At 37.5% G+C, this 20,616-nt stretch overlaps 1 protein-coding gene across 8 annotated transcripts in view; it reads left to right on the forward strand.

Moving 5' to 3' along the window:
* fip1l1.L (factor interacting with PAPOLA and CPSF1 L homeolog) overlaps positions 1-20,616 on the forward strand; it is a 60,348-nt gene that overhangs the window by 18,881 nt on the left and 20,851 nt on the right. For 3 of the 8 annotated variants that reach the window (XM_018229856.2, XM_018229846.2, XM_041588905.1), the window contains 5 exons: positions 3,355-3,393; positions 7,817-7,843; positions 11,424-11,471; positions 12,775-12,829; positions 15,596-15,651. In XM_018229856.2, coding sequence (XP_018085345.1) covers positions 3,355-3,393; positions 7,817-7,843; positions 11,424-11,471; positions 12,775-12,829; positions 15,596-15,651 — 225 coding nt within the window. Of the gene's footprint in view, positions 1-3,354; positions 3,394-7,816; positions 7,844-11,423; positions 11,472-12,774; positions 12,830-15,595; positions 15,652-16,541; positions 16,805-20,616 lie in introns of those variants that run through there. The other 5 variants (XM_018229873.2, XM_018229883.2, XM_041588911.1 and 2 more) reach the window with 4 other exon arrangements.

The raw sequence follows: 20,616 nt of genomic DNA on the forward strand, positions 1-20,616 counted from the left end.
GTGGTCCTTATTATGTTTGCACTCTAGCCAACTTTTTATCTTCAAAGCCGCTACAAAAATAGCATTGTGCCATACCTCCTAGTTTAACATAGGGGAGAAAAGGCCCAGTTGCTACCTCACGTTAACTAGGAAACATGGCCAAAAATCCAGAATTGCAAATATAAAACATCCTGTGGAAGTTCTTTTGAAAACAGAACTTGCTTTGAAGTTGCCTTTTTAGGCTTCATTCTTTCTTGTGAAGCTCATTTTTAACAGAAAAACTGAAATTGCATTATTCCAGGGAAGTGTCCTGCAGTGTTCTATTAACACCATGGCTGCTGAATGGGGTGTGCCACAGAAAGCTGCTCTGTGATTGGCTGTCCATTAGCTCAGTTTTTTTAGGATTACTGTATGGTTTCAGGAATTCCTTTTCATTTGTACTGAGCAATATGTTGGGCTCATGTTCTTTTCATCATTCTAGAAAGAATACACGTTTTATTATAATAATGTTTCAAATGATATGCTTATTCACAGTTTTTTTACATTTAAATATGTTGTGTTTTATTTTCTGTTAAAATAAAAGGCCAGCTTGGAATTTGAGTGAGACTGTAGGGCTCCTTGCTGGCCATTGCTGCCAGTAGCTGGTACATACAGTCAAAAAACCTTAAATGGGTGATTCACTTTTAGTATGTTATAGAAGGATCAAATCTAAGCAACTTTTCAATTTGTTTTCATTATTTATTTGTTATAGTTTTATAACTATTTGACTTATGACTCAGTTGCAGTTTTCAAAAGGGGGTCACTGACCCCATCTAAATAAAAATGCTCTGTAAGGCTACCTATGTATTTTACTACTGCTACTTTTTATTACTCCTCTTTCTATTCAGACCCTCTCCTATTAATATTCCAGTCTCTTATTCAAAACGATAGATGGTTGCTAGGGTTAGTTGGACCCTTGCTACCAGATTGCTGAAATTGCAAACTGCAGAGCTGCTGAATAAAAAGCTAAATAACTCAAAAACCACAAATAATAAAAAATGAAAACCAATTGCAAATTGTCTCAGAATATCACTCTCTAACATACTAGTTGACTCAAGTTGAAGGTTGACTCAAAGGTGAAAAATCATTTTAACATGCTATTTCTGCTAGTATAGAAATGTTTTGCAGAACCTGCAATATAAGTATTTATCAGATGGGAGAGGCTTGGTCGTGAATTGTGAAGCATTGTTGCCAAAAAAAAGCAAATGTCGGCCTGATTTGGCCACACGAGTGAGATGGTAAAATGGGACTTATGCAGTTCTTTAGGACACAGTCCTCTTCTGATGGGATTTTCATGCCCGATTTTGGTTAGATATACGTTAGGCAGGTCTATTGGATGCCTCCATACATAGGCCAGCCTTTAAAGGTTAATGTTCATTGATACATTTCTCAGCAGCATCTGTGGAATATTAGCAACTATTGTATCAATTCTAACAGCTGCCTTTGTAATGAAACTCAGGGATTCTGCTCAGCATGGGCAAAGATAAGAAATGTATCAACTAAATATATCAATTTAGAACCGTTTACAGCAGGCATGTCCAAAGTGTGGGCCGGGGGCCAATTGCGGCCCGTTTTCAAATTTACACCGGCCCTCAGCCTCCATCATGAAATTAATAATAATGAGGCCCCCCAGCACAGTGCGATCAGGAATCCCATAGCAGTAACATTAAGGCACATTAGTGAAATGATTTGGCGCTTACTGGCACGAAGAGATGCGCTGTTTTCGCATAATTCTTTAGGGCTGAAGGTATCAATCGACGTACTGACGGCAGTACAGTAAACTAAAGAAGTATGGCGTCACTACGTTCCAGTAAGTTTCTTTTGCTAACACCTTCAGCACACAGGCAGCAGTATAGACCAAGTGGCAGATCATTTCACTAATGTGCCCAAATATTACTGCTACGATTACTTGATTCCTGTAATTTAATGTTCATGGTTCAAAGAATGTCGGGCTGAATGGATGGCCTCCACACATTTTCAATTCACCAAATCTGGCCCTCGTTGCAAAAAGTTTGGGCACCCCTGGTTTACAGTGTTGCCCCCCCCCCCATCTGCTTTAGAAAGTGAAAATGAGACCTTCCACTTCAATATTAGTAAAACTGTCACACACAAAAAATAGAAAGTAATTAGAAAGTATTTATTTCTGGTGAAAAATCTGAAACAAACTGAATTGAAAAAAGTGTTGGAAGGTGAAAAACTTCTTTAAGTTTACCTGTTTACTTTTGGTCTCTGCCACACATCATGCTTACTGGCACAATTTTCCAGTTGAATGAAAAGGAGCCAGCTTCAAACGGGTTCAAGGGCTTTTATTTTACACCGTGTCCTGCACCAGTTCTCTTGGGCCACAACCACTGAAGCAAAGTGAAGGGAGCAAAGAGAAGGGAGCAAAGAGAAGTTTCTGCATGTTTTGATTCTTTACTTGTAAACTGCCAGCTTTTTCTGAGTAATCAAAGTAAATCCATGTGGAAATCTGTCGACATCATTTGCATGCTAGAAAGCATCGGTCTTTATAGAGTCATTGCCCCGGAAGTAGGTTGTGGCAGATTACGCTGCTGATGTGCACCAGAAAGCGGCAATACTTGGACCACTTATTCCAAACTGCTGCTTTAAAACATTGGGTTTGTGAAAGCGGATCAGGGCCAAAGGCCACAGGAAAATATAATTGTTTAATTAAACTTCATGCTACTTATTGCTAGTCACATTTTTATTGATGATGAAATGCCTTTCTGTACTTATACACTTTCTGGCAACTATTTTTCTCCATGGCGAGCTTGGGTCATCGAGTCCTGATGCTAACTTTAAGCAAGTTGCTCCATCTCACCTTTTACTTCCACATCCCTCCTGTGGTGTTGTAATTGCCTCAAGTAATCAGCCAGGGTCCTGGTCAAATAATCTGGCAGAGCAGACTAATTTAACTTGGGTATAACTTATTGAATAAGCCTGTAAATGACAATATTCTGACCTAACCGCAGCAGAAATAATTATAAATAGGTTTCAGAAAAGGTATCTCTTCTTCTAAGAAAAAGTCTGCGGGAAAAAGTTTTGAGTTTTGTAGCCATTTAGGAAACTGGTGGTAGTTACAGAATTTACAACTGGTGTCTTGTTGGTGCTCATAATTGCTAGCAAATACCTGTGAAATTTGAATTTAGTTTCTGGTGCCAACATGTACATAGCTTGCTTAAACAAGCCAATTATTCAGATTTTAATGCACTGATGAGACCATACTTATACAAATAAAAACCAATTGTGACCTATACAAATGACAAACCCATCATGCTAGTCACTGTATCCCCTTTTGAAACTGAAAATATATGTGTGCTTTCCCTTTTCTCCTAGGATCAATATCGTTCTCGATGCAAAAACCATCTCGATACGGTAAATGTTTATTGCAAATTTTGTGTTTTCAGTATATTTTAAATTAACATGGGCAGAGACACGTAAATTAATTAATGGGTGACTTTTTTTCTATAATTATGCCACAATCATTTTGCTCTGTTTCTGTCTCGTGTATTTGTGGACATTGTTAAACCTATGTATCTAGCTCCATCTAGTGAATGGGTTGATATTATTGGGTTCATTAAAACACTGTAGGAATAGCTAGATGACTGGTATCTTTGATTGTTATTCTTAAATAAGTCCAGTTCAGCAATTTAAATCATGGTTGTTTTTTTTTGTTTTCTACATTATTTCTTCAGTCTTTGTGGCAGAGTTCCATATCACAAGGGAAGCATAAATAGCACATTTTTGTATGAAACTGGTTTTACCATAGAGTCACTGAGGAGAGAACTAAAGCGTAACTAAAGAATTAGCTAGAAATGTTGTACGTTATGTTTTGGGCTCCTGTACCAGCCCAAGGCAACTACAGCCCTTTAGCAGTAAAGATCTGTGTCTCCAAAGATGCCCCAGTAGCTATACTTTTCTGCTGATTCACTGCACATGCTCTGTGCGACTATCGGTTACCCAAGTTTAGGGATTATCTCACAATATACTGAATATACATATGATATAAATGTCACAATATAAGGATCATTAGTATATAATTCAAATTATTGAATAGGGCAGCCAGGTTACACAGCAGATAAGCTCTGTTGAGGATAGTGGTGTTATCTGTAGTCAACTATTTAAAGGAACAGTAATACCAAAACAAAGTGTTTTAAAGTAGTGAAAATATCATGTACTGTTGCCCTGCACTGAAAACTGATCTGTTTGCTTCAGAAACACTACTATAGTTCATATAAACAAGCTGCTGTGTAGTAATGACAGAAATTGAAAAAAGGCTATATGGCACAAGTTAAATAGTAGATAATAGATAGCACCATTATGTTCAACAGAGTTTTTTTCTGCTCTCTGCTGTGTAACTTGAGCTTTTTCTCCTTTGAATGGCTGCCCCCATTGCTACACAGCAGCTTATTACCAGTGCAGGGCAACACTGCATTATATTTGTATTACTTTAAAACACTTAGATTTTTTTGATGTTACTGTTCCTTTAACCTGTGTTTATATGAATTGTAGTAGTGTTTCTGAAGCAAACACACCAGTTTTAAAAGTGCAGGGAAACAGTACATTATATTTATATTACTTTAAAACACTTTTTTGGCGTTACTGTTATTTTAATGCTGAGCATAACACATTAGCAATATTGCGTTATATATTCCTGCAACATCATCAGCACTGATTGAATTGGGTTCACCTAGTCAGAATCCCCCTGCCCATAGCCAGAAAGTGAATTCTATACTCTCTGTATTGATCAGTTTGTTCCAAACAAGGCCTTTTGTGTCAAGTAAAACAGCTTCTGTAAGGACTTCTAACAAGAATGATTTGGGAAATTAGAAATTGGTAGGATCTATACAAAAGGGATTACATTTGACTGTGCTGATGATCACATATGTGTGAGTGAAGGGAAGAGAGCTGGGTAAGGGGATTGCACACTTGCTAGAACTGTAACACTGCTAAGGGGGTGTGATGGATCCCTATATTATACTCTTGTATATTTGTTTTTAAGGTTATTGACCCTAGCCATTTGATTCTGTGTGTGTTGTACAGTGGCATAATGTAATTCTTGTGCATTTGTTAGAAAGGCACGATAATTATTCATCAGTAAATGTTAGTTTGAAAATAAATATTAATCCTCCTGATGTAGGCTGTGTTGATTCAGACAAGGTCAAAGAAAAGTTTGTTTCACTAATAATTTTGACTTGTGGACCAAAACTTCTTTCCTGACTTGGCAGCAATTGGTTATCCTGGAAACTCCTGAAATATTGTCTGTGTAAAACATTTAATTCAGTATTTTTTGAAGACCTTTAAGGTATATAATAAACTGGGGTTTTTTTTTTTTTTTGCAGTAACTGCCCTCATACTGAAAGACACTTTCCTTTGCAGCAACCTTCTAATACACTACTCTGCAGGGGTGACCTCTTGTTCACTGCACATTCCTATAAATGAAAGCTCCCCAGATAATTCAATCATATTGGATTTAAAACATTTGTGTCATATTTTTGGCTGCATTTTCCTTGCTTACATGTGAAGCCGTCTTAAAGTAATTGTTCAGGGTAAAAATAAAAACTGGGTAAATGGATAGGCTGTGCAAAATAAAAAATGTTTCTAATATAGTTAGTTAGGCAAAAATTTTATGTATAAAGGCTGGAGTGACTGGATGTCTAACATAATAGCCAGAACACTACGTCCTGCTTTTCAGCTCTCTTGGTTTCCACTGATTGTTTACCAGGCAGTAACCAATCAGTGACTTGAGGTGGGGCCACATGGGTCATAACTGTTGCTTTTGAATCTGAGCTTAATGCTGAGGACCAATTGCAAACTCACTGAACAGTTATGTCCCATGTGCCCCCCTTAAAGTTGCTGACTAACTCAGAGATAGAGAGCTGCAAAGCATCGGAGTTGGATTCTGTTCTGTTCTGTTACACCCAGTCACTCCAGCCTTTATACATTACATTTTTGGCTAACTGACTATATTAGAAACATTTCTTATTGTGCAGATACTATCTATTTACCCAGTTTTTATTTTTAAACTGAACTGTTCTTTTAAAGGATAGCAAAGCCCCCATTTGCCTTCTCCACTGGCCCCCTCCCTGCATAGTGTTCAACAAGAATAAGTGTCCCATCCTAAAATTTTCAAGTAGCACAGCAGAGCCTTGTTCGGTCGCTTCGGTATCTTTCCAGCTCCAACTGTGCATGCGGCAACGGCTGAAGCATGAGCAATCCATTCACAAAGATACTGAATTGACCGGATATGGCGCCCCTGAGCTCCGCTGCGCTACTCTACAAATTTAGGTCAGTGTGGTGGGACACTTATTCTTGTTGAACACTATGCAGGGAGGGGGGTAAATGGAAAAGGTGGGCATTTAGTGGGGTTTAATTCTTCTTTAAATAAAGCCGCAGGGGTTATTATTGCAGGTATAAGGTTCTTCACGTCGGTATATGCCTAAGTGCCATGCTTAGGGTTTTCGATTATAAATAAAGGCTCGCTCCCCTTCTATACATCCTGTCCGTCAAAACAAAATTACTATCTGATTCCCTGGTCATCCAATGGCATTCCTTTAATGCTTAAATCGGCTATCTCCAGAAATGCAGTGACATTCAAAGTAGTATCCTTACAAAATTATTATAGGATATGCCATATTACACTGTTTACTTTCTGTTGTATTTAGTTTTTCTCCTTGAGCATAACTGAATGTTTTATGAGTGATTATTAGATACTGATCTCTTAATCAAGTTATTCCATGCTCTCAGTTTGCCCTAACATCAATATTACACACCCGGAAGACATATAGCATTGAGGATTCTTGACCTACATTACATTAACTATTGTGAACAAGGTTAGAAGAGGGATTTCCTTCTATAGCCTACTGGGATTCATTAATTAACCTTAATTATACCACCTTAATTAACTAACTGGCTTCCCTCATTGACTATGTTTATGGGACACTAACACTGAATAAGTGAAAGCAATGCACACAAACATGTAAAAGACCATGGTTGAACAGGCAATGTAGATCTTTAAGGCTGAATGGCAAATTTACTTTCTAAGAAACAAACAAATGGTAGTGTGATTTTATTTGGTGAATATGTTTGTAAGATTCTCATTCATCCAGGTCATGGTATATCTATAGAAACAATTCAAATCAACTGGACTTTTTTTTTTTCTTGAAGACGTTTCACCAGTCATCCAACTGGCTTTCTCAATTCAGAATAACTTGTACATAGGATCTTGCTTCCTCTGGAATGTTGCTCCAATCAGCATAATCTGTTTATCATAATCCACAATGATGTCATTAAGTTAGGTGTTGGTCATATAAGCAAGATTGGAGCTTTGAATCCTCGAACGATTGGACTTCCCCATCTCCCGACCTGCCACTAACTTTCAGTTTAAATAAAGTAGTAAAAACAGATCAGCCGATGTTCTGCCCCTAACGGAAATTGTACAAAAGTTTATGTCTGACAAAGCTGGTGACAGTCTCCCTCTGAAAATGGTCCAATCAGCAATACATGCAGAGATATTATCGGCAGCCGACAAAAATCTTTAAACCTGGCCGATCGTCCAAACGATGGATCTCCGTGGGAAGAAAGATGTTGAGACTCTCCACACATGGTCCGAAAATTGTATGAATCGAGGATTCAAGGGAAAAAAACACAGCAAGTCCAGTTGACTTGACTTATTTCTATAGATATTTATTTGGTGAATTGATAAACACTTGCTCGCATCTTATTCAAACAAACATTATGTGGCAGCGGAGAGCAACAGAATTTTCATAAACACACTGATTTTTCTCTTGTTTTTCAGGAATTCCTATCACTGTGCCACCTCCAGGTAAGTAGATTTAATATGTCTGCTGTCTGGTCTGTTTCATGCATAACAGATTGTTGGGATTTACCTTGGCTTTCTTTTCACTGTTTATGTTTTATAAAAAACATACTTGTACAGGTATGGGACCTGTCATCCAGTATGCTTGGGACCTGGGGTTTTCCAGATAATGGAAAACATTGCTTTGTACTAATGTACAGCTTGTCTTAAACTGCAAAATCAAAGGAAAAGGCAACACTGCCACATGTAGTTACCAATAAAGATCTAAATAAAGATTAGATTTAGTACAATGCTTGAAGTACAAAAAAAAAACTAGGCAGTCAAAGTAAATTTGGGTACAGTGGAGCCCTTTTAAGTGTCAGCCTGAAGAAGGAACCATATAGTCCAGAAAGCTTGCTTTGCAGTACACTGTATTTCCATACACAGTACATGTGTTGGATCAATTATTCGAAAGCCCGTTATCCAGAAAGCTTCAAATTATGGAAAGGCCTTCTCCCATAGAATCCATTTTAACCAAATACAGCTATAGGAACTGTTATCCAGAATGTTCGTGACCTGGGGTTTTCCGGATAACAGATCTTTCTGTAATTTGGATCTTCATACCTTAAATCTACTAAAAAAATCACATAAACATTAAACCCAATAGGCTGGTTTTGCTTCCAATAAGGATTAAGTTTATCTTAGTTTGGATCAAGTACAAGCTACTGTTTTATTATTATAGAGAAAAAGGAAATACTTTTTTAAAATTGTTTAAAAATTTAAAATGATTTCCTTTTTCTCTGTAATAATAAAACAGTACCTTGTACTTGATCCAAACTAAGATATTATTAATCCTTATTTCAAGCAAATTGGGTTTATTTAATGTTTACATAATTTTTTAGTAGATTTAAGGGTTGAAGATCCAAAATACAGAAAGATCTGTTATCTGGAAAGCCCTAGGTCCCGAGCATTCTGGATAGCAGGTCCCATACTTGTACTTATACAATAAAAAATGATCACATTATGCTCTTGTTTTGTAAGTCAAGCTATGGTATGGGACCCGATATTCAGAATGCTTGGGACTTGGGGGTTTTCAGATAAGGGGTCTTTCCATAATCTGTAACTCCATACTTTAAATCGACTAAGAAATAATTTTAAAAAACCTAATAGGATTGTTTTGCATCCAGTAAAGATCAATTATATTTTAGTTTGTATGAAGTACAAGGCACTGTTATGTTTTTACAGAGAAAAAGGAAATCATTTTTCAAAATTGGAATTATTTGATTAAAATGGAGTCTATAGGAGACGGCCTTCCCAACCAACTGGTTTCTGTATAACTGATCCGAAACCTGTGCTTAATTTTATTTTTGATTTATAATTTTGCTAAGCCACGTGCAGCAGGATAGATATAATGCCAATATTAGTCCGCATACAATGCTTTGATCCACTTGCTGTTGTGTATACATTAATATACATTTTATCTCTATCTAAAGGCACAGTTAATGTCTCCACGTTCTATTAACTTGTATGGGATTTTTAGGGGCATTTTTATCAAAGGGTGAATTCTCGCTTCCACTCTTTGAAAAATATGACCCCCAAAACACTGCAGCACAATTAAATAGAAAGCGACAAAATGTCCTTATGAGCTTTAGTTCACCTCTTGAGAAATATACCCCAATATATATAGTATTTACTAGCCTTTAGCAGTACAAATAGCATTCTTGCCTTTCATTTAAATCACTTGCCATAATGCTTCTATTTTGCCATTGTGACCTTGTCACAGCCTTTCACATTCGCAATGTTATTATAGGACACAAGCATGTTTAATACACACTTGTGGGTTGGCACTTGGACTGTCTTTGCAATTGGCCAGGCTAATCAATAAAGGCATAGAGCCAACAATCTAAATGATAAAATTTGGGGTAGAACTAGTTTTTTGGGTTTCCCAGCTTGCACATTCTGAAAGAAAACTCTTTGATCCATAAACACACACTCTTTTAAAGAAGAGCTTTAAATTCCCTTCATTCTCTATAGCTGAGAACTATTAAAAAAAACTTTCATAAAAGACAACTAACGCCTAACTAAAGAAGAAGCTAGAAATGTTATACATTATGTTTTGGGCTTCTGTACCAGCTCAAGGCAACCACAGGGAAGATCTGTGTCTCTATAGATGCCCCAGTAGCTCCCCATCTTCTTTTCTGCTGATTCACTGGACATGCTCTGTGCTGCTGTTACTTACTGAGCTTAGGGACCCACTCACAATATACAGTACTCCTAATCTGGAAATCTGGCATCTCAGACCTGCCAAAGATGTATAGAAGTCAATGTGAGAAGTCCCAAAGATATCCTGATCTGTGCTGAGTTTTGTGCAAAAATCCAAAGATTTTGTGGTTTTTCGGGCAAAAATTCCAAAAAAAAAAATCAAATTTTCGGATGTTTTTCATGATTTTTTCGAGTTTTCTACCAAACTGGAAATTTCGGGAAAATTTATTGATATTTAGGGGAAATAACCTGTGCTGATTTGGTTGGAGTATATTTCAGAAACCAATGACATAAATTCGGACTATGATAAATAACCCCCTAAATGTTACAATATAAGGCTGATTAGTAATTCATACAGATAATTACTACAGCACAGAAACCAGTGCAACTAGCATCAGAATTTAATAATCAGCCCTGTAGCATCAGTTTATATTAAAGGCAAACCTTATTTTCTGCTTGATAATTTGTGACGACCCCTAAGCTTAGCTTCTCAACAGCTGCTCAGAGCCCACTGAGCATGTGAGTGTCACAGACACTTTCCAAGATGGTGACCCCCGTGACAAGTTTGAAGTCCTGGATCATTGTTGCTATTGACAAGCTGAAACTATAAGCTGGTGCAGTAAGTTCATTATATAAAATATGGCATTTTAAGCCATATTCATTTTTAGGGTTTAGTTCTCCCTTAAAGGTATTGGTTATGACACTGCAGACAGTTAATGCTCTGTGAAGCTATTGTCTGTGTTGCTACTACAGTCATTTCCCCTTTTTAGCCATAGGCCCTGAGATTATTTCACATTCCAGGTATGGTAAATTCATTGGACTCTCATTTGGGGGTCAAGGTATCATGTTAAATGGCAAACACTAAACTAAAGGCATTTAGTATCCTATTAAATATGTCTGGAAAAATATAAAGACCGTACGTTGGAAGCAGTAAATCACTGGAAATGTACAAATGTATTTTAATATATCATTAAAAAAAATGTATTTCTAATATATCCAAATGATTTATTTAAAGTTAAATGGTTTCCCCTCTTTAAGAACACATTTCTCGGCTTCTTGATCTATTGAGCTATCAGTTCTATAAAACAGTAGTGATTTTACAGTTACAATAGCACAGGGCTGCCACCAGCAGGGTTTTTCCTTAAAGCTTGGCCCCATAAAAGAAAATCAACTGGATTTCACATCCTATGCATTATCTGCTTTTAGTTGTTACCTGCAAGTCAGCGAGGTTGCAAAATTCTGGACAAATTTATAATGTCAGGATAAAATCCATGGGAGTGGCAGCCCTGCCATAGCAATGTTAGCAAGTGATTTCTGTTTAAGAAGTTATTTAATTGGTTTTCAGAGAAGACAGGAAAGAAAGTGAGTGTGAGAAAAATGAGCCCGAAACGCAGTAAGTTAGATTTAAACTTCTCTATTTACTCGATTCTAGTTGTAGCAGTAGATATGTGTCCTGATTTTAGTTTCCAACATGGTAAAGCATTAAAGGAATTGTTCACCTTAAAATTAACTTTTACCATAACATAGAGCTTGATATTCTGAGACAATTTGCAATTGGTCTTCACTTTTTATTTTCTATGAGTTTTTTTTAGAATTATTTAGCTTTTTGTTCAGCAGCTCTCCAGTTTGGAATGTCAGCAGGATATCTGTTGCTAGGGTTCAAATTGCCTTAGCAACTACATGGTCATTTGAATGAAGGACTGGAATATGTATAGGTTCGGCAAAAAAGGCAAATCTTTCACAAACTATAAGATACAAAAAATGAAGACCAATTAAAAAGTTGCCAAGAATCATGAATTCTATGATATAAGGGCAGAGACACACACTCAGATTCGGGGAGATTAGTCGCCCAGTAACAAATCTCCTCTTCTTCGGGCGACTAATCTCCCTGAACTGCCTTTCCGTCGGCAACTTCCTTGTGAGGCAACTTCGGGCGACTTCGGAAAAGGAAGCACTCCGATTGCCATCCTGTTGGCAATTGACATTCTAGCCAATGGAAGGCAGTTCGGGGAGATTAGTTGCACCGTAGAAGAGGCGATTTGTCACTGGGCGTTTCAAAAAAAAAAAAAAAGCGACCAATGCATTTGATGAATTTTTCACTGTTTCTTGAATTTTCAGCAAACTGAAACAGGTCAGATTTACTCATCACTACTGAGAGATGTTTGTGTGTATAGTTTTGAAGATTGGTGTGCTGGCTAACTGTATGGAATAACCCCCTTTAAAGGAACATAGCATACCTTGTGGGTGTTTGGAGGAAACTCACGTTTGGCAATTTTTTCAAGAAACAGTTCAGTGTAAAAATATAAACTGGGTAAATAGATGTAACATAACAGAACTCAACTGAGTTAGTCAGCGACTTGAAGGGGAGGCCACATGGGACATATCTGTTCAGTGAGTTTGCAATTGATCCTTAGCATACAGGTCACATGCAATGTTTATGACCCCCCCCTTAAGTCACTGATTGATTGGTTACTGACTGTTAACCAATCATTACATTTTTGGCTAACTTAATATATTGAAAACATTTTTTTTGCACAGTCTAGTATTTACCCAGTTTTTATTTTTACCTTTAAGGCATCACTATTCACTGTGTATATTCACCATTGGAATAGAGTTATTAGGATTTAAAAATCAATATGGATGCCACAAAGAAGCATTACAGTTACAAGAATATCAACCTCTCATTCTCATTTTAGGTTTCCCTCCTCCTCCTGGAGGCCCACCACCATCTCTCATCCCAACAATAGAAAGGTATGTAACTCCAGAATTATTTTATGCAGTGCTTCTTTATTCATAATGTTCAGGATTACTCACAGTTTCAAAGGTTCTGTAACGGGCACTTTCTGTACCCTGCAGTTTTCAATGGTATATAATGCAATATGACACCAGTCCATCTGTGAATGTGCTTGATGCATTGCCAGAACCCACAGAGGACACTGGCATTAAAACTGCAGATGTAGAACAACATAAATAAATATGAGCAGAACCAACATTGACACTACTAAGAGCAATTAAATAAGCAAGTTTATTCCCCAAAAAGGGGGCTCCATGTCTTGTTTGATAACCTTCATTTGAGCAGTGTTTTGTTTGTTTTTATTTTGAGATGGTAAAATGCAAATGTGTTGTTTGCCTATTCTTGTACTATAGGAAAGTGGGTCCCAGAATTTTTTTAATTGAATTGCAAAACTCAATCTTGTTTCATAATCTCACTGTTCCTATGCACTAGCTGAAATCATTCCTTGTCTGGAATAAGTGTACTGTTCCCTGCTCCGTACAGCACAAAAAACATTTTGTGGTAGTAATTTTGGACTTTTCCCTGACTACTTGCCATGTTAAAAAAACACCACATTTGTATGCCAGCTCAGCAGGATGAAAACAGACATCAGCGTGCATTGATGGAGAAGAGGCCTTTGAAATTAAACTAGTGGTCTTTTATTTTACAGTAACAATGAAAACCTTACCAGCCAAAGTTAATGTTAGAGGCAGTTCTTATTCTTATTAGACTGGAAAGGATTTCATTAACCAAACCAATCTATCCCGGCCTTGTTCCTTTTATGAAGGTGGCAATCGCTATTAGTAAATCCCTTTTATAATCCCTAAAATAGAATTCTCAACTGGTCATAACAAAGGAAAGGATTAAGCCAATATAAGCACAGAAGCCCAGGCATCCTCTGTCTTTTCATAACTTTTCAGTTAGATACATCACTTTAAGGGAGTAGGAAGTACTTAAAGGTGAGAGAACTTGAGCTCCACTGGTGGGTTTAATTCACAAAAATTTGTAACCAACATGACCTACATTCTGGCCATTTTAATTTATAAAAGTTTAAAAACTCACAATACAGGCATAGGACCTGTTATCCAGAATGCTTGGGAACCCTGGTAAACAGATCTTTACATAATTTAGAGCTTCTTACCTTAAGTCAACTAGAAAATCATTTAAACATTAAACCCAATAGGCTGCTGGTTTTGCATCCAATAAGGATTAATTATATCTTAGTTGGGATCAAGTATAAGCTACGGTTTTATTATTACAGACTAGAAGGAAATCATTTTTAAAAATTTGGATAAAATGGAGTCCATATAAGACAGACTTTCTGTAATTCAGAGCTTTCTGGATAATGGGTTACCGGAAAACGGATCCCATACCTGTACATTAAGTCAAATTCTACTTTGTGTAAATAAAACAACATTCTAGCCAGTTCTGAGTTGCCTAGACTCTGCAGCAACACTATAAGCCTCCTTTCTCCCAAAGTGAAGTCCAACATCTCTCTATTCAAGAACATCAGGGGAAACGGGTGTATAAACGCACCTACAAACACCTAAGCAATTGGCAGCCCTTAAGATAGAGTCCTGCAGTGGGTCGGGTACCCGTGGGTTACCCGTAAAAACCTGCAGTACCCTGCGGGTTGCGGGTAGAAGTTCCGGGTGGGGGTATAGACGTTGGTCGGCGGTTGTACTACTGGTTTGCCGGTTGCGGGTCTTCTCAATAGCGATTTTTACTCCTTTTTCCAATCACGCCTACTACCGACGATGTTACTTCCAGTTTACAATGACAGCACTTCCTGATTCTTGATGGTCAGCGGGTCCGGGTTGCGGAAAAGGTACTTGCGGGTAAGATGCGGATTGCAGGTTGCGGGTACGGGTTCCAAAAAATGGACCCACGCAGGACTCTCTACCTTTAGATGCCCTTGTATAGCAACTCCTGACTGTCTATAGCTTTCAGTGAGGTTCTGGAAACTAAAGCTGAATAATATCTGGACTACCTCCAATTACCCATGTTTGATAACACAGACACACTTGTGTTCCATCAATTATTAAAGGAAAATTATACCCCTCAAACAATGTAGGTCTCTATAAAAAGATAATTGCATAAAAAACTCAAATGTTAAACCCTGCTTCATGTAAATATTTTTGTTATAATATACTTTTTTAGTAGTATGTGCCATTGGGTAATCATAAATAGAAAACTGCCATTTTAAAACATAAGGGCCGCCCCCTGGGATTGTATGATGGTCACATGAGCCAATTAACAGACAGAGTTCTGTCTTTTGCTTCCACACTTCTTCCTGTTACAGTCAGAGTTGTAGTATTTCTGGTCAGGTGATCTCTGAGGCAGCACACAGACCATCATGAAATGGTGGCTCAAGGCACGAGATGTAAAAGGGCAATATTTATGTAAATATATATACCAGTTTGGTAAGATTCTTTAATATGCCACTTAATTTGATATAAACTTTCTGTTGCTGAAATATTCATTTTGGGGGTATAGTTTTCCTTTAAGCAACCGTATTTTTAAGTTACATCTTCATTGTAAATGATCTGCCTGTTGTAGAGCCTGGAGATACCATTCTTTTTCAGGAAAGGGTGCAGTTTTGTTATTATTGTTAATCATTTGGCTAGACATGCAGGCTTCAGGCCTAGAGAAAACTGGCTTCTGAGATGCAACTTAAAATGCCTGTAGTTTCATTTACAAAGGCTAGAAACTAATTCATAGTATTTCCCACAATTACTTTCTAGTGGTCACTCTTCTGGCTATGATGGGCGATCAGCTCCTGCATTTCCTTATGGCAGTGGTAAGTTTATATTTTTTCAATGCATATCTCTACCATAGAACTGTGTAGTACAGATATATTTATACCTAATGATGCGTCATGATGTCAGGTTCACATGTACTAATCTTCATTGCTAAACTATTGTACAGTGCAAATCGGGTTTCTTGGTTGGCTAAACCATTGGAATAGTGTTCAGGCAAAAGCACACATGATAATGTCCCTTTAGATTTCAGGGGGAGTGCATTCATAAAGAGTATCTGCTTCCATTCTATGTGAGACTGTACATGTGTGTATAAGAGCTTTCTGGCACAGCAGCAACCCACTGTTTATATCTCTGCAGGATTTAGAGAATTTATTAGCTGACTGACTGAGATCTGAACACCTAAAGGCAGCATGTATATTGCTATATAAACACTTTATAGTTCATATGTAATATAGAACACAATGTTTGCTCAGGTGCAGAAGCCCATAGGTCACCTGTTTATAAGCAAACATTTGACTGGTTGCTGTCAGTGCTACCTGCTGATTGGCTGCCGAAGGTGATAACTGTAGCAAACTTTGCTCATAGTACATAACCCACCTTATCTTTAATAACCGAATATCTTATGGCAATAAATGTGCGTGCAAATGAAGTGTGTAGATATGTTTATACACACATGCACACCAAGCAATGTAGAAAACAGCTGCCCAGATGCAAGAAAAATAAAAAATAAACCAAAAAAAAGTTCCTGCATTTATTATTATTTGCTGAAGACTTTTTTGTACATATATATATATATATATGTATATATATATATATATATATATATATATATATATATGTATATATATATATATATATATATATGTCACTGGAACACAGTTCGTTACCGTTTTAACAACATGCACTCGACTTTTTTCCCCGCTCTGAGGTTCTCACCATACAAGGTGTCTTCAATATTCTGGGCTTCTCACTAAGACCTTCTGTCTCTCCACTCTTGAGATATCAGCTCACCAGCCTCTGGTCTGTCTCACCTTCTGGCGGCACCTCAATCATTTTAGACCCTCAGTCATCTGCTCACGTCTCCCTCGGCTCCTTGCAGTGACAGGCAGCAACCCCAGCCCCTCTGGGAGTCCCTCACACAGACCGGTAAACTTCCTACTCCATGCCCTGCTCTGAGAAACCTTCCTAACAGTCTCACTACAATTAAATACTTTTACAGAGCACAGCCTTCCTATGGAAAATGAGCTCCAGTATATAAACTGGACCACTGGAATGGAGAGTCTGGCTAGCCAACTGCCTGGTTGCCGGGTGGTAGTTCAGCAAGCACTTTCACAGCAATGACTCGGCACTCGCAGGCCTTGCTTTTAAAAATCCTTTTATTGTATAAAAAAATCAACGTTTTGGTCACATATTCAGACCTTTCTCAAGATAAAGGTCTGAATATGTGACCGAAATGTTGGAATGCACAGTAATAAAGCTCGATTTTTTTACAATACATATTGCAGAATCCTTTAATAAAATATATATAGGAGAACACTAGGGTTGGACATGAGTCTTGCATAGCCATGGGAGTATTACATACGTGCCATTACATGGGGATTGACTTTACCATGAACTCTATGCACTGTTGGGGTTATGAATTTGTCATGTGGTTTTTTAATTGATATTTTATTTCTTATTTTTTGTTTTGTGTGTGTATATATATATATATCTATATATATATATATATATCTATATATATATATATATATATATATACTTTATATACGTTATATTGTCTTAACTATGACATGATATGATTTTATTTGGGAAACACTCACTATAAGTATGAGATGATGTTACACATATGGATAGTGAGAGTAACATAATAAGTTGATTTATTACTTCAGATAGAGATAACAATTAGGAGTGGGGATATGTTATGAGATGGGTGTATTTTTTAGATGTTTGCATATGAAATGTCCTTGCACATTGATTACACAGACACTATTTTCGGGTTTATTATGGGGGATGTACAGTGGTGTGAAAAACTATTTGCCCCCTTCCTGATTTCTTATTCTTTTGCATGTTTGTCATGCTCTGCATGTTCTGATCATCAAACACATTTAACTATTAGTCAAAGATAACACAAGTAAACACAAAATGCAGTTTTTAAATGAGTGTTTTAAATGGGTTTTTATTATTTAGGGAGAAAAGAAATCCAAACCTGTGTGAAAAAGTAATTGCCCCCTGAACCTAATAACTGGTTGGGCCACCCTTAGCAGCAATAACTGCAATCAAGCGTTTGCGATAACTTGCAACGAGTCTTTTACAGCGCCCTGGAGGGATTTTGGCCCACTCATCTTTGCAGAATTGTTGTAATTCAGCTTTATTTGAGGGTTTTCTAGCATGAACCGCCTTTTTAAGGTCATGCCACAACATCTCAATAGGATTCAGGTCAGGACTTTGACTAGGCCACTCCAAAGTCTTCATTTTGTTTTTCTTCAGCCATTCAGAGGTGGATTTGCTGGTGTGTTTTGGGTCATTGTCCTGCTGCAGCACCCAAGATCGCTTCAGCTTGAGTTGACGAACAGATGGCCGGACATTCTCCTTCAGGATTTTTTGGTAGACAGTAGAATTCATGGTTCCATCTATCACAAGCAAGTCTTCCAGGTCCTGAAGCAGCAAAACAACCCCAGACCATCACACTACCACCACCATATTTTACTGTTGGTATGATGTTCTTTTTCTGAAATGCTGTGTTACTTTTACGCCAGATGTAACGGGACGCGCACCTTCCAAATAGTTCAACTTTTGTCTCGTCGGTCCACAAGGTATTTTCCCAAAAGTCTTGGCAATCATTGAGATGTTTTTTAGCAAAATTGAGACGAGCCTTAATGTTCTTTTTGCTTAAAAGTGGTTTGCGCCTTGGAAATCTGCCATGCAGGCCGTTTTTGCTCAGTCTCTTTCTTATGGTGGAGTCGTGAACACTGACCTTAATTGAGGCAAGAGAGGCCTGCAGTTCTTTAGATGTTGTCCTGGGGTCTTTTGTGGCCTCTCGGATGAATTGTCTTTGAGCTCTTGGGGTAATTTTGGTCGGCCGGCCACTCCTGGGAAGGTTCACCACTGTTCCATGTTTTTGCCATTTGTGGATAATGGCTCTCACTGTGGTTCGCTGGAGTCCCAAAGCTTTAGAAATGGCTTTATAACCTTTGAAATTGAACTCAGGTGTGATAAACCACAGTTAAGTTATTTTTTAACAAGGGGGGCAATCACTTTTTCACACAGGCCCATGTAGATTTGGAGTTTTTTTCCTCCCTTAATAACGTAAACCTTCATTTAAAAACTGCATTTTGTGTTCAATTACGTTATCTTTGACTAATAGTTAACGGTTTTTGATGAGCAGAAACATTTAAGTGTGACAAACATGCAAAAGAATAAGAAATCAGGAAGGGGGCAAATAGTTTTTCACACCACTGTATTTTTTGTATTAATTTATGGTCACATAAATAGATGAATCATTAGAAATAGAACATGGTATGTAAACACCATTGACAATGAGACCCATTGGATCTAACCAGTGTCCAGCCCCTGATTAATATGAAAATAAAAAAGATATAAGATGGTGCTTACACCATAGACATACAAAATTTAGGGATCCATATAGTGCACAATTGTAGAGTAGTATAATATATGTGAAAGGATTAAGCCAGTGTACCACCTCTGATGAGTAATATTGGTCAAGTGCAGTAAGGGAATCGAGGTGTAATAATAACAGTACTGATTGGGTAAACAGAGAACATCGCAATACTATGTGTGAATTTAAAGTTTTAACAGCCAATTTAAAGTTTGGGAGATCAATTGTGTTAAATACTTTCTCAAGTGAATGATACATTTGTAACATTAGTAATGTTATTAGCTTAGGTTATGAAGAACATAGGAATCTGTGATTTATTTGTTACAGAAGTTACGATGTGTCTTGTTTTTAACTTGTGTTTATATAATGAATTATTATTAGATTGACACAGGAAATAAAAGTTGGAGTGTATCTAAATTTTTAACTTGCGTTTGTATAATATAGTGTACGTATAGCGTTAATCTGTGATTGCTGATCATGTGACATCGTTACAGCTGCTGTTTCCCGCCAGTCTGTAGATCTAAGGCGGTTTCTTGATCAGTTTGGCACTTTGAGAAAGGCCTTAGGGTAGGCCGAAACGTTAGTCCCTTGCAACAAATACTTTTTTTTATTTTATAAATTATAAGACCTGTGAGTGCGGATCTTTTGCAGTAAATGAAAATGTGTTGACCCTGCACCCAGGCACATCTACTATTTTTATTGAGAGTGCCTGCATCTTGTTGAACTATATATACAGTGGTGTGAAAAACTATTTGCCCCCTTCCTGATTTCTTATTCTTTTGCATGTTTGTCACACTTAAATGTTTCTGCTCATCAAAAACCGTTAACTATTAGTCAAAGATAACATAATTGAACACAAAATGCAGTTTTTAAATGAAGGTTTACGTTATTAAGGGAGGAAAAAAAACTCCAAATCTACATCGGCCTGTGTGAAAAAGTGATTGCCCCCCTTGTTAAAAAATAACTTAACTGTGGTTTATCACACCTGAGTTCAATTTCAAAGGTTATAAAGCCATTTCTAAAGCTTTGGGACTCCAGCGAACCACAGTGAGAGCCATTATCCACAAATGGCAAAAACATGGAACAGTGGTGAACCTTCCCAGGAGTGGCCGGCCGACCAAAATTACCCCAAGAGCGCAGAGACAACTCATCCGAGAGGCCACAAAAGACCCCAGGACAACATCTAAAGAACTGCAGGCCTCACTTGCCTCAATTAAGGTCAGTGTTCACGACTCCACCATAAGAAAGAGACTGGGCAAAAACGGCCTGCATGGCAGATTTCCAAGGCGCAAACCACTTTTAAGCAAAAAGAACATTAAGGCTCGTCTCAATTTTGCTAAAAAACATCTCAATGATTGCCAAGACTTTTGGGAAAATACCTTGTGGA

The sequence above is a fragment of the Xenopus laevis genome, chromosome 1L, assembly GCF_017654675.1.
Source record: "Xenopus laevis strain J_2021 chromosome 1L, Xenopus_laevis_v10.1, whole genome shotgun sequence".
In the NCBI taxonomy this organism is placed as follows: Eukaryota; Metazoa; Chordata; class Amphibia; order Anura; family Pipidae; genus Xenopus; species Xenopus laevis.